This window comes from Drosophila mauritiana, chromosome 3L (assembly GCF_004382145.1).
Source record: "Drosophila mauritiana strain mau12 chromosome 3L, ASM438214v1, whole genome shotgun sequence".
Classification (NCBI taxonomy): Eukaryota; Metazoa; Arthropoda; class Insecta; order Diptera; family Drosophilidae; genus Drosophila; species Drosophila mauritiana.
Window position 1 is genome coordinate 23,152,478 of NC_046669.1, and position 14,664 is coordinate 23,167,141.

The window sequence follows — 14,664 nt, forward strand, 5'->3', positions numbered from 1 at the left end:
ATATGATCATAGTTAGAGGCTAACGAAGGCTGGTGAAGTCGTGGCGAGTTGTCCCCTCTCGCCGTTGCCTTCCTGATGGTGCCACTTGCCCCGAACTTTAAGGACCAGGACATATTTTCGGTACCATCGCTGCAAGGCTGACAAAACAAGCCGCCATCGCCGCAAGCAACTGAGACCAGCCTGGTCCGGGGTCCGGAAGGTGAGAGCAGGTGTCCGGTAGTGAGAGCCTCTCCGATACTTGGGTCCTGGCTGAGAGCTCCAAGAGGCCGTGAGTTCATCCCGGCATCGGTTTCGGTGAGGACACTCCCCAGTTCTTATGCGTTGGTGCAGATGCCGGACGTAGCTCTGTACAAATTGGGAGCATTTCATCATCAGCAAGGAATATAGGAACGAAAAGTTGTCCTCATGAATGAATTGGTTCAATCGTTGAACACGTGGGTCGAATTTAGAGATTTCACGAACTTTTTCAATTATTTTTTTCATACTCAGTCGGTGACAAAGACTCTTCGAAAATAATGGTCTGTCGAGGACAATGATTCAACCTGTCTCTTAACTTGCAATTCTGGATTTAAGTTAAGCGGTTCTTCACGGGGTCGCGGATCGAAAATTGTAATCGATAGTCAGTATTATTTATAAGTGAACTTATGTTGTGAGCCAGTTTAAATGCGATCGGATTTGTTAGCTAAATGTGTGCAGACACATTGTTTTTCGCCATCGCAATGTTGGAAATTAGCCGGAAAAACTTGGCATTTTCATTGTCGTGTGAAAGTCTGGAGGACACACTGCGGTGAGCTAGAGTTAAGTTAGTTCTAAATGTTAAAATCATGAATTCTTTCAACATAAAATAGAATCAAATCGTGAACTTGATGATCTTGATAAGGCAGCCATGAAAAATAAATTTTAAATGGTATTCAGATTGGTTAATTGATGTAATACCAAAGACTAGGGTTTAAAGTTTGAAGATCGCGACATCTGTGTTTCAGCGGGCTATAATGAAGGCCTTAGGAGCTTTAGCTTACACTTATGCAATTGTGTATATTGATGATGTTCACATAATAGCAAAAAGCAAAGAAGAAGCGCTAGGTAGATTGCAGACAGTATTGGAGACATTAAGTAAGGCTGGATTTTTATTTAATGTCACTAAGTGATCCTTTCTCCCCATAAAAATAAAGTATTACAGTAAGAGTACGTCTCCCGCCGAATCTAATTATTATTCATACGAACTGGAGACGTTAGCAATGGTAAATGCCATTAAACACTGATGTTTAATGACTTCCGTCATTATTTACAGGGACGTAAATGTATGGTTTATACTGACTGTAATTCATTAAAGGCCAGTCGCACAAAACTAGATTTAACACAGAGGGTGCATGATGGTGGGCGTTTTTACAGGCATTTGATTTCGAAATAGAGTATAGAAAAGGTGAGCGAATGGCGCATGTGGATTTTCTCTCTCGGAATCCAATGCTCGAACAACACAAAAGTTTGAATAAGGTACCATAATTACGAATCAATTTGACCGAGGTAAAATTTTAAATAATTTTAAAGTTAAAGAATAATGAGTTACCAGGAAATTTGGACAAAACATATGAATTGCGAAAGGAAATACTACATAGAAAAATACCAAGAGATTTTCAATGGACCGTCATAAATCACGACCACGAAGCTATTATGCATCTGGGATGGGAAAAGACGATGGACAAGGTCTATTGTTATTACTGGTTTGAAAATATGTCTAAATATGTGCGTAGATTCTTAAAAAATTGCATCACGTGTAAAGTATCTAAGCAACTTGTACGAAAAGTGCAGGCTGAGCTGCATGATATTCCTAAAATAGAAATACCGTGGCATACGATTCATATAGACATTTAAGAATTTAAGAAAGAAAGAAAGAATTTAAGAAAGGAGGATAAAAAGAATATGGAAACTCAAACAAAATACGACAAAAATAGGTTTGATAAAAATAAAGCTTAAATAGTAAATTTCAAAGTGGGTGATCAAGTTTTGCTCAAAAACGAAGAACGTCATCAAATTAAACTTGATCCTAAATTTAAAGGGCCATTTGATATAATTGAAGTACTGGATGGAGATAGATATACACTAAAATCTTTAACATATAATCGAAAGTATTCTCATGAATGATTAAAAGCATACCAAATAATCAGATAGTCGATGAGTTATGGAAAGATAGAGACAGCACAATAGAAGCTGTGTGTGTTGCTTAATAGAGAAACAGAAGACCGCTCCATAGCAGAAGAGACTTGTTATGTATAAAAGGAACTGCACAAAAGATAAGTTAAATTTAAATTATGTGTTAAATGAACTACACAAATAATAAGTTAAAGTATGTGTTAAAGGAACTACACAAAAGATAAGTTAATTTTGTGTTAAAGGAACAAATGGTATGATTTTGAACCTGATTTGAATCGGTAATAAATTGAATGAAAAAAATTCTTTGAAATATTCAGAGTCTTTTAATACTAAAGTATTTCCACTTATGTGGTAGAGCTAAGACAACACACGCGGACGTGTATTTTGTCAGGCCGTTTCGCATTATCAATGTATTTTGACCACTGTATGTGTCTGTCACATTATTAACGTAATATTGTGAAATCATTCTTAGAATTTAACTACAACGTAGAATATGACTGGCGCCAAAATACCGTTACGAGTGATGCGGCAGCGTTGTCGAGCTGTCGTCGAGTGTATTCCAAATAACGTGTGTGAAGCACAGATCGATGCGCAAGTAGAAACTGCCAGCAGTGGCATTCAGACGATTGAACAGGCCGGTTGGAATTCGCTTCACTCGAAAAGTTTGTGTGTCAACATGGCAGACCAGCCACGAGAAAATAACAACCCTGCGACATACGCTAGGCAGCCGTTCTGTGCGTTACAGTGCCCGCCCAATACATGTGAATATTAAAATATTATCCTTGTAATCAACTGAACTCCTCCCCACCTGTTTGTACGACGCCCCGCCTACTACATACGAACGAGCCTAAATTGTTCAATTTTTATAAAGCACCCCAGGTGCTTTTTGTTTTTAGTCCGCCCCTGTATGCAATGTTTGTTGCCATCGAGCCGTTCTGTTTGACCTTATCCCCTTTCATATGATCCTGTTGGCAACTTCCCAAAACTTTGCACCAAACTTCCAACTATAATATACCGACTCGTCCGGTCGTACCTCTTCGTCACATCGTAGTTTTGAGCGGTTTATGGGCTTTAGGGTGGGCGTGGCAAAAGCTTTTTCAAATCGATAAAATCTTAGAAGACGTCTATGAAGCTGCATGCTTACTCTACACACTTTCTCATTTATAGTTCTTGAGACCAAGGCGCTTATACGGACATGTCCAGTTCGACTCGGCTATTGATCTTAATCAAGAATATATGTGGGAAACGGAAACAAGCTAGCCGAGCAAGCAGGCAGAGGCCCGGAGTGGTCGTCGGTTTTAATAACTCCACAAGAGTTATGACGTCGGTGCCGAGATCTCAAGAGTAACAAATTTAGACACACACTTTTGTACACTCCCATTTATTAAAAATTCAAAATAGAATTTTCATTAAAATCATCAAAATTATAATAAGGCAACTTCAACGCAGGAGTTTTTGATCATTAAACGGAATCCTGGGGCAACAAATTTGGGGGCTCGTTCGGAAGATATTTGCAAAATCAGTCATCAATCTAGGTTGTGTGTAAGAAATGTATAAACCTTTGAGCAATGCGATTGTTAGAATTAATTAAAGATTTTAAACAAATCTGCTGAGCAAATCAAGAAGACAAAAGAATTTTCAAAGAAAACGATTTGTGTGAGATCGTGAAGGAAAAGTTGCGAATTGCATGATATTGTGAAATTGTCTTACTGCAACGTGAAGAAATGGAAGCAAAATCGACTCAAAGAGAAATGTGAGCATTCCAAATCGGAGAGCAGCGAGTTACCGGTTCCTCTCGGCACACAATCCCTCCAACTAAGCCACCCCGGCTTACCCTGGAAGTTGTACAAAATAACCAAAATATAAAAAACGGAGTTTATTAGGCCACACAACGACCGCTCAACGAACGGCCGTTTCCACCAGCGGAGAAATGGTTACATGACACTTGGACAGGAAACCCCTATTCCTCCCTGGACTGGGTAATAGGAGCACAACTCAGCAAAGAACTGACCCACTGAAGAGTAGGCAACACAGCACTTCGGAATTTCGACCCATAAATTCGCCCACTGAGGAGTCTGCGTCGCAGCACTTATGGATTAACACTTACACTTGTAGTATTTAAGACACTGTGTATTTCTAATTTACTTATCGCAGCATAGGTCTAATTGTGACCCGAGCTAGAATATAAATCAGATCAGTTTTTGTGACCGAACAAACCACACGTCTTCTTATTCAATCGGGATGTAAAACTTCGGGCTCTTAACAGAAAAACTAGAACTCTAACCACGGTTTAAGGAAATCAGGATTCCTTAACCATAACTGGCGCAACGACTTTGTGGTGGATGTCTAAAATCAAGAGACAGGATTGTGGATGGTGGTTATCTGGACAAAGTGCAAGGCTTGAATCAGTTTTAGTGGAAGGCGGATTGCCAATGTGTATCAGGAGAGACGAGGAATCGAGCTTCAAGTGGCTTCTCAAAGGAATCAAGGGAAGCAGAGCGACAATAAGGCGGTAGTGATCTACAATAAGGTCACAGGTGTCACCAGTCTACAAGAGGATCTAAAGATGAAGCGCTTGGATCAGGAGAAGTGGCAGTGATGGACGAGAAAGCCAAGCTGGATCAGTAGTGGTGAAGCGTCGTGTATGAATAAAGAAGGAGAAGGCCAAGCTGGAGCAATATTGGTGACGCGCCGTGGGTGGAAAGAGAAGCAGAAGAACAAGTTGTATATCTGAAGAAATATTGGTGACGCAGATTAGCTGGACAAAAAGAAAGATTTGGAGAAGAACGATTTTGCCATATTGGGAGCAATATTGGTGAGTCAGTGAGATCGAATTTGAATTTGTTAGTTGGCGAGACACTCAGACAGTTGCCACTTTGGTGAGGGCAGAACATTTTCGGATTTGGCAGGAGGCGATTGGCAGCGCAAGACTGCGCGAAAAGAAGACGTAACTGTATTACCAGAAGTTCAATTTTTCATCTGCTTCTACCCGCTTCTAGGCAAAATCTAAAAATTATCGCCTAAATTATATCCGCGCTTTGGGGGAATTGTTTTCAATGTTCTCCTTTTATAAAATTTAAATTACAGTTAAATGCTGGTGCTTGCTGCTTCTATAGCGCTTCCAATATAAATATAATTGCTAGTGGTAATTGTGTTCTTAGCCAATCGTGGCCTGTACCAACTCTGGAATGCCACCACGAGAATGTAAGCCGGACCAGTTTCCGGCGTGAAATTCTCTTTGATGGTGCTTAAAATGACCTATCTCTTTCGAGGTGCGACGAAGATAGTGGCGGCCCTCAGTGACTTTGCTAATAAAACGCTTTCCACCTATCCCACTTCAAGTCCCTCTGCTATTAAGAAAATCTGATTAACCTAACCGAGCCTAAAAGTCAACCACAAACTTACCCTCTGCTTGCCACACTGCCGCCAGTGACAAAGAAGAGTGATCGCTGTTTTCGGTAGAAGCCAGCCTTTGAAATCCCACAGCCTATCGCGGTATTCAAAACCATTAACTTGACACACAATTTTCACGACATTGCACTTTAAATTTCTTTATATTCTTGTGGATGCCTGTAGCCAGGGTACCGACCTATATACCATCGCTGGACGCCCCCAAGCCGGATATTCTACCATTCCGCCATTCTGATCAAGAGAGGCGCAAACTATTGCCACTCAATCCTATCTCTCTATCCACACCGCCACCGATTTTTCCGGAGCAGCAATCCACCGATCCAGACAGTAATTTCTTATGGCTTAGTTATTCTTCAATTACTTTGCGGCGGCAGTATTTTTCCACCTCAAGCGAACCCCGGGCAAAGATTTCGTTCGAAAAACATGCAAGCCGATAACACAACGACCCAGACGCCAGACAGTAATATGAATTGAAAAGCTATTTGCACCTATCTATCGACAAGTCTGATCGCCCGAGCATAAGTTGCGTCAATTACAATAAGCATCACAGAAGCGGTCGTCGGACAACCTGCCGTTGAACAGTACCGCCTTATAAGATATGCTATAGCAGGTTATGAAAGACTAAGCCGCTCGGCCGATTGTGCGACCAGTGCTGACATTCCCGAATACAATCAGACAATCAAGCGATTGTATTCCCTGCGCACCATGTAAACTCTTCCAGCCGTTAGAGCTCGCCAATCTACGACAAGTTGCAGAGACTTTGTATCAGCTGACCCAAGCGATTCATATGGATCTGCCAATCGTTCTGTTCGAGCCCAGATACCTGAGCACGCCAGAATAACAACAGAGCCACAACTGTTAAACAGCTGCATAGGATTGTAGAGAAAATAATGAGTGCCTACGACAATAAGAAATATTGCAACGCCCTATTTCTGGACATTCGAGAAGAGTTTTATCGAGATTCTACCTCCGCCGTTCATAATACCAGCATGAGCAAGAGTAAAGCTTTTTGGTAAATAACGCCAATTAAGAAAACATTACCAATCAAGACTTAAAATACATTTCAGGTCGTGAAAAATGGCGAAGATCAGTTAGAAATCTTGTGCAAGTAGGGAAAAACAAATATAATTGGATATCTTACCAATAGCTGAATTTTTAATGTAAAATAAATTATTTAAATGATTTCTTCATTACATTGATCAGTAATGATTCAATAAATTTATATCCTGACAATGTAAAGTGTGCATTTACAAACATTATAAATATTCCCGATGACATGTGCATGACTGGGAAGTAGAATCTCGGAAATGTATATAAATAATTACGTTAACAAAACAATTGCTAAAGAAATAAATTTATCCAAAGAAACAGAGCTCGGTAGTTTATTTTTTTTATTTGTATCTATTTGCGTCGGAATCGTTCAGTGCCTTTTGAACATAACCGGACGAAGAAGATGGAAAGTTAAAGTATGGTACAAAGAGCGTTAGAGGCTTTGGGTATCATGAGAATCCGAACACGTTTCCATTTCTTAGTAAAGAGCCATAAAGGGTCTTCAGCTGCATCCTGACAACTTGCGGCGTGGTATGTCTCATGGGTAGGAGTCGTCCATCAGTTGGAAGGGAGTGAAGAACAAATGGTAAGCAAAGTGCCTTTGGCCCTCCCGTTAACTTCCAAACTGAGCAGACAGGGCCAGCTCCTTCGAGCATAGTGTCGATGTTTTCCTGGCGATTTTTGGGAGAGAGACTGCTTAGTTGCAGGATCCACTGATGCTATGAACTGCCTCCTGAGGAGCCTTTTGGGACTAAGAAGAGATCTTGCCTTCTAAAAGTATTTGAGCCTACTCTTACAGCTTAAAAAGCAGGGGAAGATGGTCAGGCGAAAGCTGAACTCTTACTTGGATCTGTTGTTGTCGAATGCCGTTTGAGATGCCAAAGTAAATGGCCCTGAGAGAGACGCTTACACGAAAGGGGGTAGGTAGCTTCGCCAGTAGCTACAATGTCAATGCGCTCGTCCGCTGGAGTAGCAGACAAAATTCCGCCTCTGGCACATATTTTGGTGTGTCTCTGCCCACCTGGAGGGCAATATATCGAGGCATCATCGAATGATCCTCTGCGTGTTGTCAGCTTGACGCCGACTGATTGCAGGCTGATTTCGAGAGTGTAAACGAGGTTTGATGGGATATTGTAGAACTAATAAGGACTGGGTGCGTCCGAAGGATCGCTTGCATGAGGGACTCTATTATCGACATCATCCTGTCGACCCTCGTGAAGAGCGGTTCCAGCGTATCCAGAGTATCTTTTGTACTGATGAACGAGGCGAGCGGTTTACCGCTTTATTCGCCCTGGCTACGTTCGCATAAGTTTACTGGCCAAAGGTAGGGATAATATTTGGAGGATGTGTTGGAATGATCTTTTGTTGCTGCTTATTTTTTAAGTTGAGCTAAAGTTATTTTTCCAAATTTTTATTACCCGTGTAAATTACCTTGAAAATTTCTATCCATTTGCCAAAACCACTTTTTTCCACGCCTCTTCTAACGACCATAAACTGACACACCGGACAATTTTGAAAAATGTTTTAATTTTTCATCGTTTTATTTTAAGTTTGCCAATTTACCACTAATATCAATATACCAAAAACAGTTTGGCCACGCCCTTCCAATACCTACAAAACGACCAAAATTTTTGAATTTTTTCCCCATTTCGTTCCCAATGGTAGAAAACTGTTGATATGTCATGTTCGCTTTTCCACTAGTTGAGAACGGGTATTTGATAGACGGGGAACTAGACAATATCATTCCCCATTGTTTGAGGTAATTCCGAGAACTTGGCTTATTCGGAAGTAGGGAAAATTTTGCTGTTATTCAATCATATATATTCTTTGAGATTCCGCTTTTCTGTTTGAATTTAAATATGATTTTTGTTTATTTGAGGAAACTCATGACTTACTGCGTTTTTTATTTTGATTGAAATTAAATTATTAAAATCACTTATTTTGCAATTATTTAAAATTGGTAAAAATTTTGAAATTATTAATTATTATTAACGGTTTGGCGGTCCGAATCTGTTTCAGGCAAAGTTCGGCCTATTTTTATGTATATGCCCAATTGTTAGCGCTTGGCGATACGTCTCCATAAATCAACATCATAACGCAACATCTCTAAACGCAATTTAGCAAAAAAATTTAGCAAAATGCAAAACGTCAATCTTACGGTCAAACTGCCAAACCAAATCGCAAGACTTTCCGGCTAGGAGTAGGTGCAGATGATTGCATACAAGTCGAAAATCGATCCCCACAGCCTGGGCTGTCAAAAAACGACTGCGATAAACAAATTCCGAAGCGGCTAGACTGTCCTTACTAACGTCAAACTTGTCTTTCTAGTTTTGTATTATATGTCAATCTTTTTCAGTTGAAATCGATGTATGTTACGACTGATGTTTCGAAAGTCTGGCTCGTAATTTAGCTCGTATTTGCTCTGATCAGTGTGTGTAGGACAATGCCTTCCACAAGGATTGCTGTTACTAGATGTGATGCCTACAAAATTTCGCTCTATATTTCAAAGTGTATTTAAATGATCAGTCAGCTTATCGAGCAGTCTTGTGGTGGGTTCCCATCATAGATTTGACTATATTAAAAATTTCGTTTTTGTCTACCTTGTCTCATGAAATTTCTACCCCTACCTCTATCTCTATTAGGACATCAACTCGATCATTGCCCATCTAGCGCTGCAAGAATGACCTGGTTTTCTGAAGCTGTAGTTTCTGCAAGTTTAGCATTGTTCATTTCTGTTTCCAAATCGAACATCCCCCCAATATGAACCTCTGTAGTACAAAGAGTGCGACAAGCTGGATAATTCTTAAGCCAATTTTTACAGCACACGTCACGGAATTGATGTTTGCACGGAGTTTTTGCTAACAAATTGTCATTGACAATGATCGTGAAGCAACCGCATTCACCGCGTCCAGGTCAGCTAGTGACAGCTAGACGACGCATTGTCGTCTTTGCTCGATCGTTAGTCCGCACCGCTGCTCGGAGAGGTACTCCATCTCTTCAGGTGAACACCTCTTCCATGACGCCTCGTTTCCATTCTCTTCGTGGTATGGCTGGATCACCAGATATCCCTTCAGAATCGAACCCGCATCATTCTCGCTACGCGCTACTACTTCCTGGCGGCTGATCTGTTAGATTCCTGTACATCATCTTTGGGTGTAAATGGAGCCTCCTGGTCCACCGTCACTGGTAGATGAGTGAACGGAATCAGCAGGTTTTCCAGTACATGCTTCTTGGGCATCACCTTCTTCACTGCACTACTCTTTCCCAGGCGCCACCCTCAGCTGGGTTCGTTGGACGACAGCTCGCCCTGGATCTTTGCAGGCTCAAATACTTTGCAGAACATCCTGGCCTCTCTATCGGCTCCAACGATGTTCTTCCCGTTATCGCTTCTTATCCTGACCATCGGTCCACGGCGGCTCATGAAATTCCCAATGGCGATTATAAAGGAATCTGTAGGCAAATTGGGGTCATCTCCAAGTGGATAGCTCTTGTGGTTAGACATGTAAACAATGCCACCCACCTCTTTTCCGTGTGACGTCCAACAGGCACAAGTAGCGGTCCAAAATAATTCAGGCCGGTATACTTAAATGACCATCCTTTGGCCTACAGTCTGTCATCTGGTAGGGGACCCATCTCGGGCTGCGCTGGTCGCGGCTTCCATAGCTTAAATAAATTGCAATGGCTCATCACCTTCCGTAGCAGCCTCCTTAAGTTTCGCTCCAATAATTGCGTGCACGTTTTGGTGGCACATCCTCTCACATCCAATCATCTACGCTAGTGCCTCTTTATGAGACAGTATGATCAGACGTCACGCGCTGTATGGCACACACGACGCGTCATCGATCCATCCCCTGGATTGCATTACTCCGTCCTCGTCGAAGTATGGGGACAACCCATAGAGTCGGCTGCCTTTGACGACCTTTCTTAGCTGTCCTAGCAAACGCTTCTCACTGCGATTGCCTTATCAGTGTGCGCTCTGACTTAGCGCACTCCCTCGACGACAGTCCGTGGTCCAATCGATCGCCACGTAGTCCACGACATTATCATATAAATCTGAGCATACATGCGGTGCTCCTCACCAATCGGTTGTAGCTCGCAAATCTCTGTAACGATATAATTTCGCCGTGACCAGGGAAAACTTACATTTCATGTCCTCTCATCTGGCGCCGGGGGATTCAGTCTCGCGCGATCTGGGCCAGATCTCTTCTGATCCTCGTAGGAATAACTTAGCCACCGCAAGCCAATAGTCCTCGCTCTTATGCGGCCTCGTCGCGTCATCTACCATTTTTTCGACAAATGGAATCCATTGTGATGCCTTCGTGGATTTTATGATCTCCGCCACCCATTTTCAGACGAATTGGTGCTGCTCATCCAGTGCAGCATAGTCTTAGAATCCGTCCATAGTACGCAACTGTCGATTGCCATATTGTGCTTCTGCTTGACGGTGTCCATCAGTCTCGTACCCAATAATGAGAGATAGCTTCTTCTTCACTGGCGAAAGTGTCTACGTAGTCATTCACGTAGTGATACTCGTTGATCGCCAGGACTGATCGCAAATCCCTGCTGCTATACTGCATCTCGTCAGGCTCCCAACATTCGTCTCCGTTCCTCCATAAGAACCTCTGGCCACATCTAACCCTTGGCTGCATGAATACCTGATGAAACATCTCTTTGATGTCTGCAAAAACCCCAACTGCTCCTTCCCAGAAACGGAAGAGCGCCGCTGGGAGGGGCTTCTTGCGCTGTCCGCCTTTCATCAGCGCTGAATAGTCGCGTGACCAGCCGGATTTTGTCAGGCTAGTTTCATATCGGCCGGTTTCATATCGTTGGCCTTGTCGCTTAGTCGTCTCCTCCAGGGTACAGAGCGCCCGCGCGTTGCCTGATCTGAGACAGATGGCGTCAGCTCCACTTTGCCAACTGTGATTGGCTGTGCCGGCTTTACTCCGAAATTTCCCGTTCGCATTCCCACTAGCTGTGTAAAGGGATAGTCGGGGAACTCGGAGGTACTGCAAATGGACCAAGTGGACGAAAGTGTCAAAAGTTTTTTTTTTTTTTTTTTATTTATTTTTTTATTTTTGCACGGGTCCCACGGCCACACCTCCCGCCCAACCGACCGAGGGGCGCTGCCGTGTATCGTACGGCTCGATTCGCGAGAAGATATAGACGCGATATAAAAAAGAGAAAAGGAACGAGGAAATGAATATAATGTGGAATTTTGAGTCCCTGGTTTCGCAATAGTATACATGTTTAAGCCTGGCCTCTGAGAGTTTAGATTAGCGAATGATTTCAAATAATCACGCATCGCCCAATTAAAGAGACTAAAGTTAATTGTATTTCAGTCGAGATTATTGGTAAAGGCAAAATAAAGGAATTCTATATGCAGAAAGCCTTTTCCTTTCTTAAATGCGCCCGTCTGTTATACCCTTCGATCTATTTATTAATTTAGCAATTGAATACAATTGGTTTCAAAATAAACAACGAAACGAGCTAGATTGCTTGTGTTTATTGTTTCTTTTATCATATTTTAAGCTCTGCGTACACTGCGCGTCACCAGGTTAGCAAACGCTTCTCACTGCGATTGCCTTATCAGTGTGCGCTCTGACTTAGCGCACTCCCTCGACGACAGTCCGTGGTCCAATCGATCGCCACGTAGTCCACGACATTATCATATAAATCTGAGCATACATGCGGTGCGGTGCAAAAATTTTTGATGTTAGATGGAAATTTTGTTCCCTTAAAAGTTGAACAATTCTATAAATGAAAAGTTTAAATGGGATGCAGTATGTTGTTTATAGATTTTTATTTCAATATAAAAGAAAAACAATCCATAAATGGGTAAGTCAAACTTGCGTCATCAGATTAGCGCCCTCCAATGCAGTTTTGAATATCTTCCTTAATTTGAAAGGTAGGACAACTACATTTTTTATGATGTTAAATTGAAAAGTTTGCTTTAATTTTGCAAAAAAAAAAATGAGAAAAATCCGAAATCATAGCTTTCTATGAATGCGGGCTGTCTTTTCATAAAATTGACGAAAAAAATGGCAGACAGCGCAAAACTATAGCCAATTTTATTAAAAACAAGTAAACTTATGGAAAAAACTATAAAGGTGGCAATAACAGTGCCTTTAAAGCGGCAGATCGCAGTTCCTTACGTCGAATACCTTGCAATTCTAACGACTTCTCCGCCAAAAATTCGAGAAAAAAGTGGTGAAAACCCAAGCAAACCCAAACTGAAAAAAAAACCACTTCCTAATAAGTTGCGAAAAAAGCAACACTGAGTTTTGTTCGAGCTCATATGACCTGGTCTAAGGAGTAGCATTCTGTTGTATTTTCGGACGAGAAGAAATTTATGTGGAGGAACCAGACGGCTATTGTCATTACTATCATGATTTGTGTAAAGAGAAAGAGGAGCACATTTTGGTTCGCTTCCACAGTCGGGTTGGAGGTGTCATGTTTGGAACGTTTTTGGAAATCTAGAATGGCATTTTAAGCACGACAATGCCCCAATCTACACTGCACGTGCGGTAAAAACATGGATAAAAGTTCTGGAATGGCCACCATACTCCCAGGACCTTAATACAATTGAAAACGTGTGGGTATGGTTGGATGGGAAGGTACCATATAAGAGGGTGATAATCAATATGACACTCAAGAGGAATCGATCACCGGAAAAAAACTCGGTTGGCCTACGATTACTTTGGATTACCTACAAAAAATATATGATTCACTTCCCAGACGAATGTGTGAAGTCCTTGAAAACTGTTGAAAATATGTATGTAATAAAGTCAATGCACTGTGTCTCCCTCTTTTGGTCGCGGTAACCAGAAGCTTGTTTCTCTTATTGTGAGACTCTCTTTATCATGTAATTTGGCTGCCTGCGTGCAGTAATATTGTACTCTAGATCAGTCACAATAAATATTTGAAACGAATAAAAACAAAGAAGGATCAACTCATTATTAATTTCCTTTAAAAATATTCAAATTTAAATATTTAAGTGTTAATCATTTAATTTTTTTTCGAAATGAATCGAAAAAACTTAAATTATCGTAGGGCGCTAATCTGATGACGCAATTTTGACTAACCCATTTATGGATTGTTTTTCTTTTATATTGAAATAAAAATCGATAAACAACATACTGCATCGCATATAAACTTTTCATTTATAGAATTGTTCAACTTTTAAGGGAAAAAACTTTCCAAAGCTCTCGCTCAAACCGTTTTCCAAATATCTCACATCAAAAATTTTGCTCAGGGGGCGCTAACCTGGTGACGCGCAGTGTATATTGAACTCTGCTGTGGTATATTACTTCTAATGATATCTATACCAAACTCAAAATTAATTTTATCTGATATAAATCGGAAATTTAAATATAATTTTAATTTCGGATACAGGTAATAGCATGACTCCGGTATTTATTTTAGTATTATTTACCACACCTTTTAAGTTAGTTTTAATTATTATAGTTTTTCTAAAACCGTGACTTTAACACTCAGTTCAGAAACAGTACATGCGGAAGAAAGAACTGTATATTGCTTTATATATACTAGCCCCATTGAGTGTACAGCACAGCTGCTAGCGACAAATTGTGATCGTACAACAGTTTTTCTTGCAGAAAAACCATCAGGTTCCCAAAATTTCCATAAATTTTTGTATTTCCATAAATTTGTATGTCGTGCCATCGATATCTCAAAATCTTTACCTAGGTATTGATTTCTGGATCAGGTTTGATTTGCTACCTCCCTTTAAGTAGATGCTGCGACCGTTAACTACGACCGTTAACTACGACACAGCAAAATCAACTAAATTATTGCATTGCATTATTTCCGTCGTTTTCTGACAATACATTGGGTCGTACTTCAGTCGTTAGTCATTGCGGTGATGTTGCAGATTAAAACCGTCCCCTCTATCAATATACGGCAAAGCCATTTGGGCTCTGCAATGCACCCCAAATTAATGGACGAAATTGTTTCGGAAAAGAGAAGTCTTTGTTTATCTAGACGACCTATTAATAGTAACAGGTTCTTTTGAGAAACATATTCAACCACTAAAAG

General features: G+C 41.0%; 1 protein-coding gene across 3 annotated transcripts in view; it reads left to right on the top strand.

Annotated features, from left to right (window-relative positions):
• LOC117139879 (cholesterol 7-desaturase) overlaps nt 1-2,426 on the top strand; it is a 34,942-nt gene extending 32,516 nt beyond the window's left edge. The window contains exons 8-9 of one of the 3 annotated variants that reach the window (XR_004459382.1): nt 13-434; nt 490-2,426. Coding sequence is in view for 2 of the 3 variants with exons in the window: in XM_033302539.1 (XP_033158430.1) it covers nt 13-23 (11 nt within the window). In the remaining variant the exon portion in view is untranslated. Of the gene's footprint in view, nt 1-12 lie in introns of all 3 variants that reach the window. The other 2 variants (XM_033302538.1, XM_033302539.1) reach the window with 2 other exon arrangements.
• Nucleotides 2,427-14,664: the final 12,238 nt, after the last annotated feature.